Genomic DNA, 20774 nt, shown 5'->3' with positions numbered 1-20774 from the left:
GAGTTTAAGTTAGGTATAAATCATTTGTTTTCTGGGAGACTTTTCTAGAGGGCTTTGTAAAGTATGCAGATGCTAAAATTCAAATGAGATCTTATCACAAATTAGGAAGAAGAAAGGCTACCCTGGACGATTTCCTGTCCAGAATATTCTTTCATAGTACATTTAGGGAGTGAGGGATACAAAGACAGAGCAAATCCTATTTAAAGTTTAAATAAAATGTTTTTGATACATCACGTAAGGCTCAAGATACGACTCTGTGTAAATCTAAGTAAGGCTTGGTTGTTTTGTTCCTTAATCTTGTTTTCCTCGAGGGTAGAAGATGCCACTTTTCCCCTCAGTGAACACCCTTGTGGACCAAGGCTGCTCTTAGCTTGTGTCTCACCTCCTTGAAAGATAGGCAGTGTCTCCTGAGATGTGTGCTGTCCTGATCATGATTAAGAAAATACATGAAATACAAGTACTGGAGGAGATTAAGAAAACTTTAAGTACATATAATTACAGCAGTTAGGGAATTTGAAGATCAATGATAAAGCGTACTGATTCTCTTCCATGATCTATCCAAAGAACATTTGATTGCATCTGAATCTGCCATTTAAGTTCTTAATGAAAAATAATTTTGGATCTGCATCGTTCTTTTTGGAAAAATCTGCTAGAGAAATTTTGGATTAACTAATAGAATCTAATTAGAGTGCTGCACAGAACCATGACTATCTAGATATTAGGAAGATAATTTTCTTTGTTGTTAATAATTAATTGAACTATTTTCAGGGTAATTCTTTCCTTGCTTGCCTTAACTTTAATGAGAATTTCACTTTCCATCTGTGTGACATTTGTTTGAATTATTTTACATTCATCAGATGATTCACTCTTTTATGGGACAATTTGTGTTTTAGCCAACTAACATTTTTTATTTTAGCTGGCGAAGGTACTAATTATGCCAAATAAAGCCCATGGTGATTTAGGTGATTTTCATCCCTAGGAACAGGACACTCTTATAAATCCTTTTAAATTTGACTTCCAGCCTGGAGAACAGCTCCCTCCAGAGATGACTGTGGCTCGATCTTCTGGTAAAGAATCTTCCAGAGAAGGCACTACTTCATTCCACGCAAGGCAGAAGTCTGAGGTCTGAATTCTCCACAAGTTGCTAACTTTTATGATAAAACTTGTCTATAAAGAGTGGTCATGTGACATCATTACAGCCTATCCTTTAAAATTTCTTCATACCTAGTCTCCCACAAATAACTTAAACTGGTTTAATAAGAAGTTAGTTAGTTTTCCTCATGCCATTATTCTGAGTTTTCTCTTTAAAAGATCCTGGAATAGGGGTGCCTCAGTGGCTCAGTTGTTAAGGGTCTGCCTTTAGCTCAGGTCATGATCCCAGGGTCCTGAGATGGAACCCTGAATCAGGGTCCCTGCTCTGTGGAGGGCCTGCTTCTCCCTCTCCCACTCCTCATGCTTGTGTTCCCTCTCTCACTGTGTCTCTCTGTCAAGTAAATAAAATCTATTTCAAAAAAAAAAAAAAGATCCTGGAGTAAATTCTGGATCAGTTACACACTATTCTAAGTTCATAGGCCACATCATCATTGCTCTACTGTTAACTTTTTATAAACCTCTTTCTTGTCTCAGGGTGGAGCATATCATGACCCCCACTCTGATGACGGCACCGCCCCCAAAGAAAATAGACACCTGTACAATGACCCTGTTCCAAGGAGAGTTGGTAGTTTCTACCGAGGTAAGCCCAGCCCTGTGCGCCCACCAGGGTCCCCTCTCTCTCTCTCTCTCTCTCTCCGCCCCTCCCTCCCTCCCCTGTACCTCCAGCCCATGCCTTCCACTACACTTCCTGCCTTGACTTCAGGTCAGCGCCATCCTTGTCTGTGCTGTCGCCTTCCAGCACTTCTCCCTGCTTTGGGCCCTACTTTCTTAGTTCAAGCCCTCGTGACTTCTGACTTGGGTTCTTTGAGTAGCCTCCCAGCTGATCTCTGTTTCCCAGGGTTGCCATCAAACCAGTCTCCGGAGTAATTGTGAAGCTGTGTTCTGGCCTTCCCACTCATTCATTCACTTAAGTCCTAAAGTATTTATTGATGTCACCTGTGTGCCTAGTGCTGGTCTAGCTTAGAACATGTCAGTGAACAAGACAGCCAGAGGTCTCCACCTTCACAGAGCTCTCATTCTCACAATGAGAAGACTATACACTAAATATAAAAATTATGTAGAGTGGTAAAAGATAATAAATGCTACAAGGCAAAACCAGAGCAAGGCAACCTGCTGCCTGCCCCCAGTCCTCCATCTCTTACCTGCTGACAGTCCTCTGGTGGTTTCCCATTGACATCACAACAAAATCCGGATTCCCCGAGATGACTTTCTGGATATTCCCTGGCCTTTGCCATCCTCTCCAGCTGCTGCTCTTCCATCCTGAAACACACTCCTCCCCCTGCTTGGTTAGCTTGTTTCTGTCCCATTTAAGGTTCCACTTTGAAGTCTTCTGCAGTATGATATCATCCCTCTCCACCCAAAGTGACATGTTTTCTTCTCTGTTCTAACCATGGTTCCTTGTCTAGCCCTCTAACATGACACAGACTACATGGTGTTGATTCTTTGTCTACATTTTTCTCCCACAAGGTTGCAAGGCCCTTGATCATGTTTTCCTCTTTTACCTTCATTGACTAGCACACTGCCTGACAGTTGCATAAATATTTGTTGACTGAATGAAAGAAAATCTTCAAGTGTGCTTGCACAGCCCTAAAAATGTACTTCGATGGTTAACCGACAACTAAAACAGAGGCTTTGGAGGCTGTATGGATTTAGGAGATGTTGACAGAGAAGGGCATCGCCTTTGAAGAGCTATATAGCAATAGAGGGAGAACCCCTCCAGAACTCTGTCCCCGGGTAGGGAGACTAACAGCAAGCCCACCAGAGTAGGGGCAAGGTCCTGGGTGTTTCATAGGCTCAGCCTCTTAAAGCCTCCTAAGAGTCATCATGACCTTCTGCAGTCACCCTCGCCCACATCCCTTGACTTTTCCCTCTTCTGTTGATTTGGAGAGACAACTAGGAACCTGAGCTAAATAAATGTATAGAAGTATTATTTAGGACTAAATATGAATTGATTTAGGTAGGCTACTAGTTCCTTCCCAGCCCCATTTGAAAAAAGCATAGGGCATTGATTAAGCCTTTTAGTGCATCCAGTTTTTTCTCATGCTGTGGTTACTTTGGAATCTTAAAGGACTAAAATTTTAATTCAGATTAAAGTTAGGTAAAATATTGTAATGTATATGAGCAAATGTCTTTTTTCTGTCACTGTGAGTTTTACTTCCAAAATGGACCATACCTGTGTTATTCCTATAGAGATCTGGAGTACATACTTTAACATAAAATGTTAACAAAGTTTCGATTAATTAAGAAAGACCATTTTGTTTTGATTGCAAGTGAATTAAATTAGTTTGTATCAGCAAAGTCCCTCATTTTTCATTTAAGTGATACACTTCAGGGTTTGGCAGGTAGAACATTTTTATTTTAGAAAGTCCAGAAATAGAAGGAAGAGATTTAACCAGGTGAAACATCTGGAGACATTTGTCATTTCAGTGATTCTTCTAAATCCAACTGGGTAAAGATTTAGTGTTATCATTGAAATGACAGATATTTCCAGAATACTTCCTGTTTTTAGTCCTACTGGGCAAGAGGCAAATGAAATGGTGTCATTTATCTTGATACTCAGCCTGTATATTCCTTTTGTGATGAAATTTGCAATATATTTTGATTTATGATCGAGCTTAGAAAGTGACAGAAAGGGGCACCTGGGTAACTCAGTCGGTTAAGCATCTGCCTTCTGCTCAGGTCATGATCCCAGGGTCTTGGGATTGAGCCCTGCGTGGGACTCCCTGCTCAGCAGGGAGCCTGCTTCTCCCTCTCTGTCCTCCTGCTGCTCCCTTGCTTAGGCTCACTCTCTCTCTCTGTCAAATAAATAAAATTAAAAAAAAAAAAAAAAGAAGAAGAAGAAAGTGACAGAAGAAGATAGTAACAGCAAAGAGCAAAAAAGGTATTTACCCACTTATGTTGTGGTTATCTTTCTGTTCTTTCCTGGATTGAGAACTTAAAAATGTTTTTGTTTTTTGGGGTTTGTTTTTTTGTTTTTACAAATAACCTAATTTCTTTGGAATGTAGTTTAAAAAAATACAAAATTGACTCTGTGCCTCCGAAGTATAAGTCTTACAGCACAGTTAATATATTCTAGCACACATATTGTTAAAAGAGTCACTTCAGAAAATCTATTCACTGAGAATAGATTTTGCATAGTTGAGTCTATGTTGTAAGAAAGCCTGTTTCAGAGAATGCCAAAACGGTGAAGGGGGTCTGTCCTATTTATACTTTTAAATATCCTAAAATGTTCTTCATTTTATCAACTGACAAGTCAATTTATGCTTTGAATATATACTGCCTGATGTTAACTGACCCTTGCAAGTTAATGTGATAATCAGTAGGGGGAGAGAGAATGTTCCCTGGAATGCCTCCACCCTCAGAAAACACAAAAATTATATAAAGGGCAGAGGAAGGTTTTGATTTACTTGTTTTTATTTGTGTGAGAGAAAATGCAGTATAACCAGTTAAGAACTGCTTCGGCCAAAAAGTACATCAGTGACTGACTTTTTCTTTGTTTAGTGCCATCTCCTCGTCCAGACAATTCTTTCCATGAAAATAATGTATCAACCAGAGTTTCTTCGCTACCATCAGAGAGCAGTTCTGGAACGAACCACTCAAAAAGACAACCAGCATTCGATCCATGGTGAGTATTTTGATTTGTTCTTATTCTCCTTTTTTCTAATTGGAGATTCGAGATTTCAAAGAATTCTGGATACACTTTTTAGCTTGCTTGCTTTCTCAAGAGAGATTGTTGATAAGGAAAACTGATTTGGCATTATCTGTAATGGTTTATTTTAAGTTCAGCATTTATATTAAATATGTAAAAGAAAAAAATCTGCTGGGTCACTAAATGCCTCACATTAGGTAGTGTATCTTTCCCTGTGTTCTTCTGGTAGGAATGCCATCTTCACTGTCTCTTGTTACCGTATCACAGCACTTGGTTGAGCACTTGGTGTATGCTGGCTTACTCGGTCCTCACGGTCAGCCTTAGGGGTGGGGGCAGCTCCCATTCCACGATGCGGAAGCTGTAGCCCCGGAAAGGAGGAACACTTGCCTGGCGCTGGGCAGCCCTTATCAGGGAGGGGGAGCCAGGATCTAGGCCTAAATAGAGTCTGACTCCAAAGCTTATGTTTTTAACCTCTGTGCCATCTGACGTACGTTCAGGGTGAATGGAAAGAAATGGAGGGACACCCTTTATGCTACCACCAAAAAACATAATGGTAGTCAGAGGCTAAAATGATGTGCCAGTTGCTTGTCCTTTGTTATCTTCTTTGCATCATACGTAGTAAAAACTTAGGGAGAGTTACATCAAGTTTTAAGTCTCATCAGCAGATCTGTCTGGGGAATAAGGACCTTTAAAAAAAAAAAAATTAGTAACATAGACTAATACTAATTACTAATACTCTCAGCTGCCCAAAGAGGACTGCCCAGAATCTAGATGTGAGGGGTATTGATGTGTACTTTATAAAACCACCGAGCGCTCCACTTGGAATAAAGTGGCGCATCACCATAACATTGAGAATTTAGAATAGGGCCGTTCTATCGGATTTCAACTCTGGTGTTTATTGCTGGAAGTCACAAAAGGGTTTTACATCCGTCAGTGCTCCTAACCTGTGCAGGGGTGCAGTTTTCACCCTGCTGGCAGGGTTGTATCAAGGTTTTAGTGCTTCTGTGCCCTATGGTAAAAATAACTTCATTATTTTTAAACCAGTAGTAAAAACAATGTTTTTAAAGCTATAAATGTTTTCATTTACATCCATTGCCTTATTTTATTAAATGAGAGTTTTAACATTAGTGACTAAGAGGTTGGACTCTGGAAATAGGACATCTTGATTTTTTTTTTTTTTAAAGATTTTATTTATTTATTTGACAGAGATCACAAGTAGGCAGAGAGGCAGGCAGAGAGAGTGAGAGGGAAGCAGACTCCCTGCTGAGCAGAGAGCCAGATGCAGGGCTCCATCCCAGGACCCTGAGATCATGACCTTAGCCGAAGGCAGCGGCTTAACCCACTGAGCCACCCAGGCGCCCCTGGACATCTTGATTAATGTCACCTTCTGTTGGTGTGACTTTAACCCCTGCCCCTCAGTTTCCTCATCTGTAAAAATAGGCCTACGAATACTACCTCCCTCCCAGGATTAACATGATCATTAAACGGGAGAAAACTCCAGGAGCACCGAGAGCAGTGCCAGGCACACTGTGACTTGTTACTGTTAGCTGCAGCAGTTTTTATCATGGATGTCCTCTAACTTCACTATGACTTACCACACGTCTCCCCTCCACCTCCTTCGCTGAGAAACTTTGCTGCATTCGTTTTCCATGTGACTGTAGACCAGCTCTCCTATACGTTAACCTGGAAGCACAGGTACAGCTTATAGTTACCAGCTTGGACAGTTTTCAAGTGAGGCTTTCATAAGCCATGCGAATAGCGTCTCAATTGTGAGACTAAGGAGGTAGAGAAAAAATCGTTTTTCCTATTGGATGTTGCATAATGGAGTGGTGATGATTTAAAAGAGAATCAACTATGGGGGTGCCTGAGTGGCTCAGTCATTAAGCGTCTGCCTTCGGGTCAGGTCATGATCCCAGGGTTCTGGGATGAAGCCCCACATCAAGCTACCCGCTCGGCGAGAAGCCTGCTTCTCCCTCTCCCACTCCCCCTGCTTGTGTTCTCTCGCTGTCTCTCTGTCAAATAAATAAATAAAAATCTTAAAAAAAAGAGAGAGAGAGAGAGAGAATCAATTACAGATTAACATAGTTCTATCAAAATTAGGTAGGTCAGACCAAAACTAAATCCAAATGTGGGATAGGTAGTATTAACAACATTGTTTCTGTCTTTTGGATAGTCAGTTTGAGTAGAGCTTGTTTAGGGAAGCTATATGTAGAAACCTGAAAACAGTTGTAGTTTCTGTTTTTGTTTTTAAAGAATTAGCAGGCATAATTGGGGTGTTAGACTTTAGACAAGCCTTCATCAAGTCTCCCTACTTTGATAATGCTATTTTGAAGTTTGAGAGAGTTTCCGAATTACCAGTTTGAATCTCAGTGTTCTTTTGTTCCCACTGCTCCTCATGTTAATGCTGCCGTGATACCCTTCTCCTTTGGGCATCACAGTCTAACTTGGTCTAAGTCACTCATTGAACTGACCTTGATTTTTTTTTTCTTGAACAAGAGATCTCATTCACCATATTGTGTATATTTGAGAGAAATGCAGCTTGATAACGTACAAAAACATGAACAAGCCTTGCTATGGTAACATAGTGAGTCGCTCTTCCTAAATTGTCATTTGCCTAAGGGCAGTCTGTTTCTCCTTGATAATGGTGGTTCCATTTCTGTTGGGACGAGAATATTTGTAGAGTGTACTCATTGTTGGAATGGAAAGACTAACTTACTTCATCATATTTTAAAGTAGTTGATACTGTAGTATAACATCCAGAGTGGCTATTCTGGCCATCTTAGCTATCCAGAGTCCAGCCTAGAACTGGGAGATAAGCCAGAACATCTCAGAACAAAAAACAGAGTTAATGTAGTCATATCCATCTTTACTAATGGGAAAACACCTCCACCCTCCCTATAAGCTTGTTGACTCTTTTATTTTTCCCTTAAGATCTTATTTATCTATTCTAGAGACAGAGACAGAGAATGCATGTGCAGAAGCGGGGGGAGGGGTGGTGGGAAGAAGGAGAGAGAATCTCTAGCAGACTGCGCTGAGCATGGAGCCCAACGTGGCTCTCCATCTTGTGACCTGAGATCATGATCTGAGCTGAAATCAATATTCGGTTGCTCAACCGACTGAGGCCAGCCAGGTCCCCCAAAGCCTGTCTACTCTTAGGCACAGTTTTAGCAGTTGGCACTGAGGTTGACAGGCAAGAAGTAATCCTGGGCAACAATACAGTGTGAAGAGGGAGAAAAATCCCAAATAATAGCCAGGGAGAGGAGAGGGGTATTTTCGTCTTTTCTCAGGCTCCCAGTAGGAATATCATTTCTGGCCTTCATGGTTTCATATGTAGTATAGATATCCATGAAGCATATAGATTTCTAAAACAGGCTGTTCTTAACTTTCCTTAAAAAGGCAAAGTGTATAAAATACCGTTTATAGGAATCCCAGTAATTAAGGTAAGTGAAGGATTGCTGTCACTGCACACAGCCCCAGGCTTTCTCTTCTGGTTAAGTTATGAATATATTGGCAGCCATTATCGCCTGCCACCAGAACTCATGAAACGGTTCACTGATTGTTTTCCTAGACTTCAGCTGACTAGTTTAGTCGCATGGCCAGGGGAGGGGGGTAGCAGGGAAGGAGTCCTGCTGCTGTACTGAAGCACCAGAGTCTGACCCTCTGGCGAACCTGTGGGTATCCCACCTTGAGTCTATGAGCAGCTTCACGTCTCACTCCTTGTTTTATTTTTCTCTCTAACCCCGACACCTCTAACACCAGGCCCACCGCATGCACTGGACTCCATAAGTGTTGGTTGACTTCCATTCAGTCAACTTTAGTTCCTTCCTTTTTTAGGGGAGTCTTGCATTCTCTCTTTCCTCTTAACCCTTTATAAAACAGCTGTTGTGTTAGAGGATACCAGAGTAGGGGAGGTTGCTACCCCCTACCCCCACCCCAGCTGTTTGATCGGCCCCGGATAATGTGCCAGGTGACTAGCTGGGTGGTCCTTCTCAAAGGTCTTGTACCTGAGATGGATGTGATTGTCCATTTGTCCTTCTCTCGTGCTGCTCCTCTTGGACCATCTGCTGCCTCTACCAGGTATAATCATAGGGTCCAGAATTCACAGATGAGATAAGTTATGGTGTAGTACCTGTTGTAACAGATCTAGTCTCTGTCTTTATTCTTTTGTACAACGCACGGCTCTTAAGGTGCCTATGTTCCAGGTGGCTTCTCTCCGCCTCTACCTCTCTCTGAGTCTATCTCGTGGGCTTTCTCCCTCTATTTCTCTAACTCTCTGTATGTGTATGTTTCCATGTAGCTTCCCCTTTCTCCTTTCTCCGTCTCCCTTTTCTCTCTCTCTCCCTCTCCCACTTGCGCTCTTTCTCTCTCTGACTTCCTTTTTGTGTCTTTCGTGATACACGCACACTCATGCTTCACTCGTAGCTTTCGTCTTTTTTTTTTTTTTAAGATTTATTTATTTATATGACAGACAGAGATCACAAGTAGGCAGAGAGGCAGGCAGAGAGAAGGGGAAGCAGGCTCCCTGCTGAGCAGAGAGCTGGACATGGGGCTCGATCCCAGAACCCTGAGATCATGACCCGAGCCAAAGGCAAAGGCTTAACCCACTGAGCCACCCAGGCGCCCCGACTCGTAGCTTTCATCTTTGTAGTTCAAGGGTAACTTATTTCCTTCTTTGTTTTGGTCTCTGGCATCTTTCCCTGCCTGAGTCTTGGCCCCACTGCTTCTTCTCAGTCTCAGTCTGAAGATGTTTTCCTCATCACTCCTCCTTTCCTTGGGCTCTGGTTTATCCAGTGTCTCTGAAAAGACCCTACAGAGGGTCTCTGATCTTCCTGCATTTTATGCTCACAGGGGACTCCAAGCCCTGGGCTTTTTGTCCTCCTGCTGTTTCTCATTCATTACCCTTCTCATTGGCCCCCTCACTTTCTTCTTACTGGATAGAGACTTTTCTTCCCATTCCAGATCTGTTCCTCATAGGATTAGTGTCTCAAAGCCTTCTCTTGCTCTCATGCCAGCGTTAGCATTCCTACAGTAATGCCCATTCCCATCCTGAGCTTGTAGTCATGATGAATGTGTCCCCCTTAAAGATTTCCTGGATTGGCAGAAAGCACTTTTATATTGAACCTCAGCAGACCTTGGAGATTTTGTTAGACTTACATTCTGATTGGGTTAAAAAAAATTTTTTTTCCTGTTTATCTGAATACTTTGCTGTGCTTCTAGGTTAGGTGCAGACCCCTTATGGAAGGACATAAGCTGTAACATAAGCAAATAGTTCTTTAACTTTTGTAAGTTATTATAAGGCATTAAAAATAGTATTGGTGGTTAGCCTAGATGCTATGTGAGGTTCCTTTCAGTTCTGAGAGTTGTGCTCTTGTGATTCCAGCAAACTACACTGTATTTACTGTATTCCGTAGAACCCGAACTTTCCACTCTTCTGTTCTTACCTGTGCCATCATATCTGAAGTTTTCTAGCTTCCAAAACCATAAATGTATCATTCTGAGTTCTAATGCTACTTATTTTTATTGGTTGTGTTGTATTATGAAACTTTTCACTTCAGAACTTGGAACTGTCGATGATTGTAGGTCCTAATGAGTTTCAGGACCACTTGGGCCTACAGTCCCGATTTTTACTTCCTTGGTATTCCCATTAACTTTTAGGCTAGACACTTAAAGAAGAAATGATCATTGCTCCTTCACAGAGTCATGTTTTCCTGTTTTTTAATCTGTCTGTCCATCTGTCTTTCTTTTTCAGTCTCTTCCCTTATTGTCTTAGATCTTGAGTTTTGGGGTTTTCAAATAAATTTTCTGTGGTTTGTACAACCTTTTTAATATATCTGTAGTACACGTTTGATGTTAAAACTAAAAAGAAGAAATAATAAATCACCAATAATCTTTCTACCCAGAGATAGTAACTGTTAAGATTTTATTTTGTTTTATTCCTGCCTTTAAAAAGTGAGTGTGTGTACACATATATTCCTTTTTATTTTGAAGATTTACTTATTTATTTGAGAGAGAGGGAGAGCACAAGCAGGAGGGGCAGAGGGAGAAGGAGAGAGAATCCCAAGTAGATTCCCTGCTGAGCATGGAGCCCGATGCAGGGCTTAAACCCATGACCTGAGATCATGACCTGAGCCGAAACCGAGAGTCAGATGCTTAACCAACTGTACCGCCCAGGCACCCATCTTTTTTTTTTTTTTTTTTTTTTTTAAATACAATTAGGATCATATTATGTAGCAAGTTTTGAATCTTGTAGTTTTTCACTTAGTATTATATTTGTATTCCTTTAGATTACTTGAAATTTTTTGAAGATATGATTTATTTTTGATAGCTTTGTGGTGTTTTCTAGCCTGTGGTTCTGTAACAGTTTATATAGTTGTTTACTGTCTCCACATGGATTTCATCAAGAATGCTACTTGCTCATTATTTTCTTAGATATTGTAGTAACTTCATCATCATTGCGTGTTCTAAAATCACCAAATATGAATGAACTCTCACCTTTAATGTTTGGCTCTTGATTTTAGGGAATAGCTAATAGAAGGAATTCAATCATTTGAGAAAATGGTTTTGCACAGTCATATGTTAAAATTTAAAATAGAGCCCATGGAATGTGTCTTTTTGAAGAGTAACACTGGTTGAGCTGCTTTTTAAAGACTGTCAATGAAATTAATACAGGGCCTTTGTTAACATACGAGTCATCAACTTAATAAGGTCACGGTTTTCTGTTTGCTGTCTGTTAATACCTCCTATGTGTGTTAAAATACCTGATGGAGTCGGTGTGGCATGAAGCTTAATGTCCGTTATTTTCAGTTAGAAGCTTTTTTGCCACAAGTACTTTCTATTGAAGCATTCATCTTGTCCATGTTCTTACTGGATCTATTTTTCAAATTAGTTCCAATAAATAGATACAAGGTTTTTATGAAGGAATTTTTCAGTTTGAGGCAATTTTTACTTTTATTTACAGTGCTTCTGTAGCACCGTTGTTCTTCTGTTTTGTTTTTTGTTTTTTTGGTTTTTTTTTTTTGTATGTTCAGTATCTTGGCAAGCCACTAATTATGAACTTCTCGAGCTGGTTTTAGAAAGGTAAATAGAAAAACAAAGATATTGAAAATGTTTCAGCTATTTCCCTTGGAGAGTCATGAAAAAGGCATCCATCCTTTAAACTGTGTGCTTTTCAGACTCTCCAGCGCTGAGGTTTTCTACAGCATGAAAGTGGTCCTGCGGCGCAGTTACCAGATCATTTGTAATAATGCTCAAATGGCCAGTTCAAGTGAGCTGTGCTAAAGGCTAATCATTAACCATGGCTGATAGATTCAGTCCCCCCTGTGCTTTTTAGAGGCTCTTTACCTACGTGCTTGATTTGTCATGGCTGTTTGAATCTGGTTTCATGCATTTTTTAGTTTTCATTGTACTTGTCATAGAATGGCAGGAGAAAGATTGAAAGATCAATATGATAAAAATGTCTTCCCATTTAGGAAAAGTCCTGAAAACATTAGTCATTCCGAACAACTCAAGGAAAAGGAGAAACAAGGTTTTTTCAGGTCAATGAAAAAGAAAAAGAAGAAATCTCAAACAGTAAGTAGATGGCTACTTTCTGGATACAGTGGCACACGAGTCTGCATTAGTCTGTGGGTACTTGACATTTTGGATGTGGCAATGAAAGTGAATTATTTTCTTACTGAGATTTGACATGCGTACATTGTATATGTGTCTTCTAAATTCTATCCAACTATCCTCCTCTCACAGAGCCTTTTCTAGATTCCACAGACTCTCCAGGAATAGAAGAAATTTAATTTGGATGAGAGAGAGCACCAACCTCTCTCGGTAAACATCCATGTGGATTTATATTCATGTAGAAACTATGAAGCTGCAGGGTTTTTTTCTTTGGGGGTTAAACACATGTGAAAACTTAGGAAATGGTTTTGCTGTATGCTTAAATCTTGAAATTTATAGCTAACCATCATTCATTATTCTTCCCTGGCTGGTTTTCCAGTTGCCATGTTGACAAGTGCATTTCTGGGCTGCATAATCACAGAGAGGAGAATAGTATTTGACATTTCAGGGCTTGCTTTAGTAGGAAGACATGTTTATCTTGTGACTGAACTGTGAAATGGAACGAATCTAATCTCCTGGGAGCCCTCTGCCTGAACCAAGGTTTGGCTCCATGGCACCCTGCACATCACATCACTGAATCACCCAAGCAAGGATCCTGCTGGTTAGTGACGTGAGGAAACAGGGGAAAGCCAGGCCTCTAGGCCAGCAGGAGACTCTTCACCCACGTGAGGCCTGCTTCCCCCTTTGCTTTATGGTACTTCCAGGGCCAGACAGTGTTGAGTCAGCTATTTTAAATGCCTTTGTTTCTATTTCTCCTTCATACATGATTGACTCTCATTTTTTATAAAGGAAAAAAGATTCTAGGATTATGACTCAGTGGTAAGTAAAGATGACATAGATGATTAGCACAGAATGTAATACCCAAAGTAAGGGTCATAGATGTTCTGGAAGTATTAATAAAGACCTTCCTAGATAATGTTTCTAGATGATTCTTTCACTTGCATATTTGTGAAATTGATGTATTTCCTTTTAGAAAATTTGAGAAAAAAAATGATCCTTTCTAATCTTATCCCTGTCACACTGATCTTATTACCCTATTACAACTAGCATTAGGATTTTGGTATATTTCCTCCTAGCTTTTTAGTCTATGCATATGTTTGTGGAAAGAAGGTGTTTTTTTAGTTTGTTTTAAATAATAATAATCCTTGTACAGTTTTGTATTCTGACTTTTCATAGTATATCTGTCGATCACACATACCTATAATATATATATTACTACACTGATCTTATTATCTTCATTTTAATGGCTGCATATTTCCTGAAACATTCACGTTTTTTAAAAAGCTGCCTATATCTCTACCTGAAATTCCCTTAAAGCAAAATGTCACATCAAAATGCCACTCAGTCAAATATTGCTACATTTATTATTTAGATGGGATGAACAAAATAGACCTGATTTATTAAAGTAGAAAAGCTTAAAATATTTAAAGTACTAATATAATAAAACTGTTATCATTGTCTGTAGAACATATTTATCCATCATGAACTTTGAACTTAGACTATCTCTCCTAACCCTTGTTATTTTTATTTTGAGGTTTTTGTTTTTGTTTTTAACCTCAGGTCTGTAGCCACTGTGGGGTAATTAAGTGGAAGAAAGTAGCAGGAACCAAGGAATTGAAGGTGTTTTGTGTATAGACTTGGTTTTTGATGTCTGTCTGCATTAGACTAACATTTAACCTAGAGTCCCTAGCTTACCAGGGCATGAATTGAGTGTATACATGTTGACTGACTCTGTTATTCAGGATCTGGTTCAAATTTTAGATTTTCAAATAGTATAGATTAGGGCAAATAAGAAAATAATTATTCTCCAACATCCTCTCCACTCAAACTTCTTTAAGGTTTGTATACATTTCATTTTCTATATGTAAAGTAACTGCAAAATATCTCTATATAGGCCACAGTGCTTGAAGCCTCACAAATCAAAAGTTGTGCCTCTGCATTTTTTAATTAAAAGAAAAAGAATTTTTTTGGAGAGAGAGAGAGAGGGTGCACAGGGAGCAAGAGAACCCCAAATACATTCCACAACCAGCCCAGAGCGCAAAGCAGAGCTCAGCCTCAGCAACCCTGAGATCATGACCTAAGCCAAAATCAAGAGTCAGAGGCCCAACCGCCTAAACCACCCAGCCACCCTAGAAGAAAAAATTTTTTAAGGACTTTGGTTTGTAGAGTAAGATTTCCAAAGAGCTCTCTGTATTTTGCCAGACCTCAGGCTCCTAAGCCTAATGTGACGTCACCTCTGCCTCCTTCAAGTAAGCATTGGAACAGAATTAAAGTTACCCTTTTTTCACTTTCTAGAACTCAGCAAAAGGAAACTAGGTAAACCAGCTTAGAAAGATTTAAAGCTTTGTGGCCTTTGCATCAAACTCAAAAAAAAAAAAAAAAAAAAAAAAAAAAGGAAAGAAGAAAGAAGGAAGAAAAGAAATATGTGCCCAGTGCATGTAGAGAAACAGGACATTTTTAAACCTCAGTGGGTCCTAAATCTAGTTGTAACACCTTTATTTCACTGATAGAGGACTGCCCAGGCAAGTTGTAACCTGCCCAAAGTCACACGATCAGTCAGGAGAGCCAGAGGTAGGTTCTCCTAAATAGCAGGCCCCGGGCTCAGTCACTGCCACAGGCCCATCTCTGGTCCAGAGCCTCTGGCCGCTGATTCTTGGGAACTCTCCTGTGGCTTCCTTAGTGATGTAAGTTAAACTCTTCCCCGGGATCCCATTGTAGGAACAGGAACCTTCCATGGGCTATCTTAATTGAATGGCTTCATACAAGGTGATCTGAATACCTTCATATATATTGCTAGTTCTCTAACAATTGAGTTATCCAAAACAGGGGAAAGTGGTGCCAAAAAATAATTCTGTATTGCAAAGGTGCCTGCTTTGACTCAAGCAAATCTGGAGGCCGCCTTGGGAAATCTGGAGGCCGCCTTGGGAAATCTGGCTTCAGTTCCATATCCAGAGTTACGTAAGCCCTCAGAGCATATGGTGACTTTGCCAACTTGGTAATTGTACCCTAGTTAGTTAGTATCTCAATTGGTAATCGTGCGTCAATTTAAAGATTGAACTTTCTGCTTTTTCACTTTGAAAACCTGTATTCTGAATGGTGCCACATGCTTTCCCTGGAGTGAATATTTCTTTAACAGCATAGAACCAGGCTTCTTTCATGATTGTAGACCATGTGATGTTTTCTGGTTCAAGAGTTGGCCATGTTGAAAAGTGTTTGCTGTATCCTCTTCTCCCCCTCTTCCCCATAGGCAGATCACGTGGTCAGTGCTTTAGTCGCTGAGATCCTCTCTAGCAATTAGGAAAAGATTGACGTTCATTAGTAGCTCTTTAAACACAATTCTTTACAATAATCTTACTCCTAAGCTCAGTGTGACTAGACATACGTAGGTTTCTAGGCATTCCTATTATAGGTAAGGATCATGACCGCATGTTCTTTATATACATTGACGTTTTTGCAGGTTTTGAATTTACTTTGTTGGCATCTCCATGTCCAGGTGAGAAATGACACAGAACTCCTCTAGGTGCAGCACAGAGTTTCCTTAAGTGACCGTTAACATTGAACAGTATCAGGGCTCCCAAGGGCTAGGAGTTTCAGTAAGAATACCCTTCTTTTTCTTCTTTCTTTCTTTCTTTTTTTTTTTTTTTTTTTTTTTTCTTTTATCTTTTTTTTTTTTTTTTTCTTTTTTTTTTTTTTGCAATTAGTTTATTTGTATCTTATATTGCAGACAGATTCCACCAACGGGGAGAATCCAAGCATCAAGAAATCCCTCTTTCCTCTTTTTAATTCAAAGAATCATTTAAAGCATAGTTCTTCTTTGAAAAAGCTTCCTGTAGTCACTCCACCCATGGTACCCATTTTTATGTACGGTAGCCCTGCACACTGCTCCAGTAAACTTGTTTTACTGATGACCACAGCATGTCTTGTATTTTCATGAGGTCATATTCTCTTTGTGCTAGTTAAGTACCTGAGCCAGTTCCATAAAGTTACTAAAATATCAATTCTTTGCCATTCTGGATTTCGTGAATCAGTTAAGGAAGTTGAAGCCTAAAAGGCTACTTAAACAAACTAGTGAAAGGCTAGTTTGGGTTGTCTGGTTAGCCACTTGTGGGCAGACGGCATTCATAAAATCCCTTATTTCCTGTAGAGAATTTGATTAACATTTATAACTAACCATGTCTTTTCATTTGGCTCACAAAGTCTGTTAACACTTGGTTGGCAGTTTATTCTGTGAAACCAAGTTGAATTGGCCAAATTGAGTGAGCCAGCAGGCTCCACTTCTCTTAGTCGGTGATTTGCTTTTTCCTCGCCTGGCTCTAGCTTTTGCTGGTCACTTAGTGTAAAGCCAGGGCTTTTGCTTGGCATTTGGCATTATTCTGTGTTCACCCAAATCGGTGAAAGTACCAATTGCATTCCTCTGGAGTTTGTGGTACAAAGTTCCAGGATTTTCATACTGTGTAATGGTAGACCCAGATTTACTCGGTGGTGTCTTGGGAATATGATTCAAACCATACTTCTCCCACTTCAGTATCCTTGAAAGCCTGCTAGGCTTTGTTGGGCACCACCAAATACAGTGTTTGGATCATTTTCCCAGCAGGAGCAAATGTTTGTTTTATTGAACTGGTTCATAACCTAACTGCAGTACGGATGAGGATGCGACAGCAGTTTCTGGTACAGCCCAACCTGACTGCTCTCTCTTACAGCGACTGACACTAACAGCATGGGAATGCTTTACGGGTTGAGGTTTTAACAAAGCTGCATGCCATCTGCCAATTTTTCCTAATACAGGGAAAATTATTAAGAGGGAAGCAGAATTTAACTGGCATCACTTGCATTGTGAACATTGGGAGAGTTTTGGTTTCCTTTTTTATTGGGGGTGGGGTCGAGGTTTGGTTTCCTTTGATTTGCTTTTGTTCTCTTGGGTGTGGTTGCATAGCTAAGTAAGGCTTATTGGGGTTCTTCTTGAATCCTTGCCCATATTCTGCTCTAGGTGCCCAATTCTGATGGCCCTGATCTACTGACATTACAGAAAGCCATTCATTCTGCTAGCACCCCGAGCAGCAGACCGAAGGAGTGGCGTCCAGAGAAGATCTCTGATCTACAGACCCAAGTGAGTAGTGCCTGTAATGCTCCTAGATTCTTAGACTCTGCAGTGACTATCTCGCTTGAGAAGAGGGCAAGGTTGAGGAATTCAGCCTCAGTGTTACGACCAGGCTGGGAGCCTCCTCAGGATATACCCTCACTGTGAATAGCAGATGCATCTTGGGAGTCCAGATGAATCTTGTTTCAGTGACCCATGTCCAAATGGGAAAAAAGTGAGCTTCCATTAGCCTTCACCTAGCCCTGGGTCGGGGAGGATAGGGGGTAGGTGTTAGAGGGGTGTAAGGGGAATAATGAAGATGTGATCCCAGCCCATAAACACTAACGTCTTGGGAGAGAGAGAAAATCTATAAATAACCATAATTCATGGTAAAAAGTGAGGCATGCCATAAAATGTAAGGGAGGGTGAGAGGTAGTGGGAAGATGAAGGTTTCGTTAAATGTGGCAGCATACGAATTAGGCCTTGAAAGACAGATACCATAACCTTTCTTGAAAGAATAAGCTTCTGAAGTTGATACAGTTTTTGATAGAAAATCAAACAGTTGTATTAGGAACTGCATATTATGCAATATTATATAATTGCATTTATCTGCCATAATGGGGATAAACAGAAAATGAGTCAGTAAATTTTTTGAGGTAACTGAGGTGTATCTCCTTTGGACAACTATTAGGATTGGAAATGTTGTAATATTGCATCTTTTCAGTATCCCTTAGTGAGTACAGTGACATAATTTAACTTGTTTTTGATGATATTATTTTTATAAAGCTAGTATTCCTCTGTACTGTAATTTCTGACAACCTGATGAGCTTTTAGAGCTGTAGGATTGCTTATACCTATAGATGGCCACAGATTTCTGTGATTTGGACGAAGAGGGTTTATTTTTATAGGTTTGTTGTTTACTTTCTTTAACTATTACTTAGAGCCACTGACAGGAATTCCCAGATTTCACTTGTATTTGGCCAACCATCTATGTTTTCTGCTTCTTAACATAATACCGGCTCAGGGGAGGGAAGGGGATAGAAAGGGTGTAGAGAACCAGATACCCAAGGTGTTGGCTATGTATCTGAACTAAGAGCACAAGGCTTTGAGTGACAGCCTGATATTCTCTTCCCAGTTTTATGAAAAAGAGTATGGGGCTTTAGAACCTTCCTTGTATAGCCATTTCTTTTTGCTAAGAAGCTCTTTTCAGGTTACTTTATATCTCTAGCTGGACCCAAATTATTGTAATTGCTCAATAGTCGCAGGTGGTCAGGGCTATAAAAATCACCAGGAGTCTCATTGTGTTATCTCATTGTGTTATCATACCAGTTTCAGTAACAAAAAACACAACTTGGAGCACTTAGGATGTACACTGTACTATGCCACCTCCCCTGGGGACCACAGAGCTTTTGTGGACAGACTTTGGAATAGCCATGGCAGATGCTTCCTTAGGAGCAATTTCTGAGTCCATTCTCAAGCAATTTCCCTTCGATTTCAGTCCTCTGATCCTTCAAATCTTGTAGTATGCCTTGAGATCATCAACATTTTATTAAAACTTTGCCAAGCCCTTAAACGCATGGCCCTTGAGACTTGGTAGCCAGAGGCTAGGGGAACATCTTGAGTGCAGGGTCCCTGTCAAGGGCCCTGAATTTCAGGGTGTTTTCACATGCCGCTTCTGATGGTGAGCCTCATCGCACATTACATAGAGGAGGAGAGGGGAGTGAGCCCCTTTCCCTGGTGGGGGAGCCATGGTTCAGCAGTCACCTGAGAAGAGTTGCCGAGTGCAGGGTAGGTGGCTGCCAGGACCCTCCCTTCTGCCTTGAAGCGCAGTCCGCTCCGCAGTGCAGCATGTGTGGAATCTGCGCCGCAGCCACCCAGGAGACAGGCAGGGCAGCTGTGAGCCCATGTTAGGAATCCAAAGCCTCCTGTGAGTCCGTTGTATTAGAGTCTGTAAGGCTTTTGCTTGTTTTTCTCTGCTTTGTTCACTTTTCAGTGCTCAGATCTTACCCCCACCCCGAAAAAAGTAAAAGTACAGGAAGGGAACGTTTAGATTTTACAGTGTCAAGGGAAAGGGAAGATCGGGGTGATCAGAACAGAAGGAGGTAGTGGTTTTTAGGCGAGTGTGTTGCTACCTAATCGAAACATTCCATTTCTTCAGTTTTCTCTTGCCGCTAGCTAGATGGGGTTGAATGGCTGAGTCCTGGCTGGTGAAAAAATAAGTGGCAGGTTTATATGGAGCTGTTGCGAGGATTTCTCAAAAAGGGAGAGGCGTATTCCTTTTGCTGCTTCCTGCTGGCTGAAGCGTGAGATTCCCCCCTGTAAAGATGGGATACAGCCCGATAGAAGGTGCCTGAGCCTTTGATCAGCCACCACACCAGCTCCAGACTTCTCTAGATTTCTAGGCTTTTTCATTAAAGATAACTAACTTGTTGGATCTTGTCTGAACAAGAACAAAAGGACAGATAAGGCTAAGGCTAGACTTCGCCCCTCCTCCCCAGGCCTGCCCCGCTGGCTGCACGCAGTCATCTCCGATCTGGGCTCCATCTCTCCCAGCTTTCGAGTCTACTCTAAATTAAGTCCTATATACGCTCTCGTCTTTTCTTTCAGAGCCAGCCGTTAAAATCACTGCGCAAGCTGTTACATCTCTCTTCAGCCTCAAATCACCCGGCTTCCTCAGACCCCCGCTTCCAGCCCTTAACAACTCAACAAGCCAAAAATTCCTTCTCAGAAATTCGGATCCACCCTCTGAGCCAGGCCTCTGGCGGGAGCAGTAACATCCGGCAGGAGCCCACACCTAAGGGCAGACCAGCCCTCCAGCTGCCAGGTCAGATGGACTCTGGTTGGCACGTGTCCTCTGTGACCCGGAGTGCCACAGAGGGGCCTTCCTACTCTGAACAGCTGGGTGCCAAGAGTGGGCCAAATGGGCACCCCTATAACAGAACAAATCGGTCTCGAATGCCAAATCTGAATGATTTAAAAGAGACAGCCTTGTAATGTGTGCTGGGGGGGTGGGCGGGGTAGGTAAGCCAGTGGGAAGGGGATGGGAGGGGTGGGGGGTGGGGAGTGGGCTGGGCTGGGGTGGTCAGCCAGTATTTTCAGCTTTATGAAGGTGAGTGCAATATTGTATGTGTGGGGCCCTCCGGCTCCTCACGGCCACAAATGGTAGTCAGGGATCTTAGAGCCGCAAGAGTTCCTTAGGGACCACCAGTCCCCGCGGATCTTGTGTGAGAATGCATAGAGTGTGCCATTGAGGAAGAAGACATTCTTGCCAAGTTCTCCCCTGTACAT

The 20774-nt window shown here is 41.3% G+C and overlaps 1 protein-coding gene across 1 annotated transcript in view; it reads left to right on the top strand.

Moving 5' to 3' along the window:
* CDKL5 (cyclin dependent kinase like 5) overlaps positions 1 to 20484 on the top strand; it is a 54474-nt gene extending 33990 nt beyond the window's left edge. Inside the window, exons 9-14 of the mRNA XM_059385534.1 lie at positions 1022 to 1123; positions 1627 to 1732; positions 4654 to 4777; positions 12271 to 12370; positions 17397 to 17516; positions 20094 to 20484. Of these exons, the coding sequence (XP_059241517.1) occupies positions 1022 to 1123; positions 1627 to 1732; positions 4654 to 4777; positions 12271 to 12370; positions 17397 to 17516; positions 20094 to 20480 (939 nt within the window). The 3' untranslated portion in view covers positions 20481 to 20484. The remainder of the gene's footprint in view (positions 1 to 1021; positions 1124 to 1626; positions 1733 to 4653; positions 4778 to 12270; positions 12371 to 17396; positions 17517 to 20093) is intronic.
* Positions 20485 to 20774: the final 290 nt, after the last annotated feature.

The sequence above is a fragment of the Mustela nigripes genome, chromosome X (assembly GCF_022355385.1).
Source record: "Mustela nigripes isolate SB6536 chromosome X, MUSNIG.SB6536, whole genome shotgun sequence".
In the NCBI taxonomy this organism is placed as follows: Eukaryota; Metazoa; Chordata; class Mammalia; order Carnivora; family Mustelidae; genus Mustela; species Mustela nigripes.
This window is presented reverse-complemented; position numbering and strand designations above follow the sequence as displayed.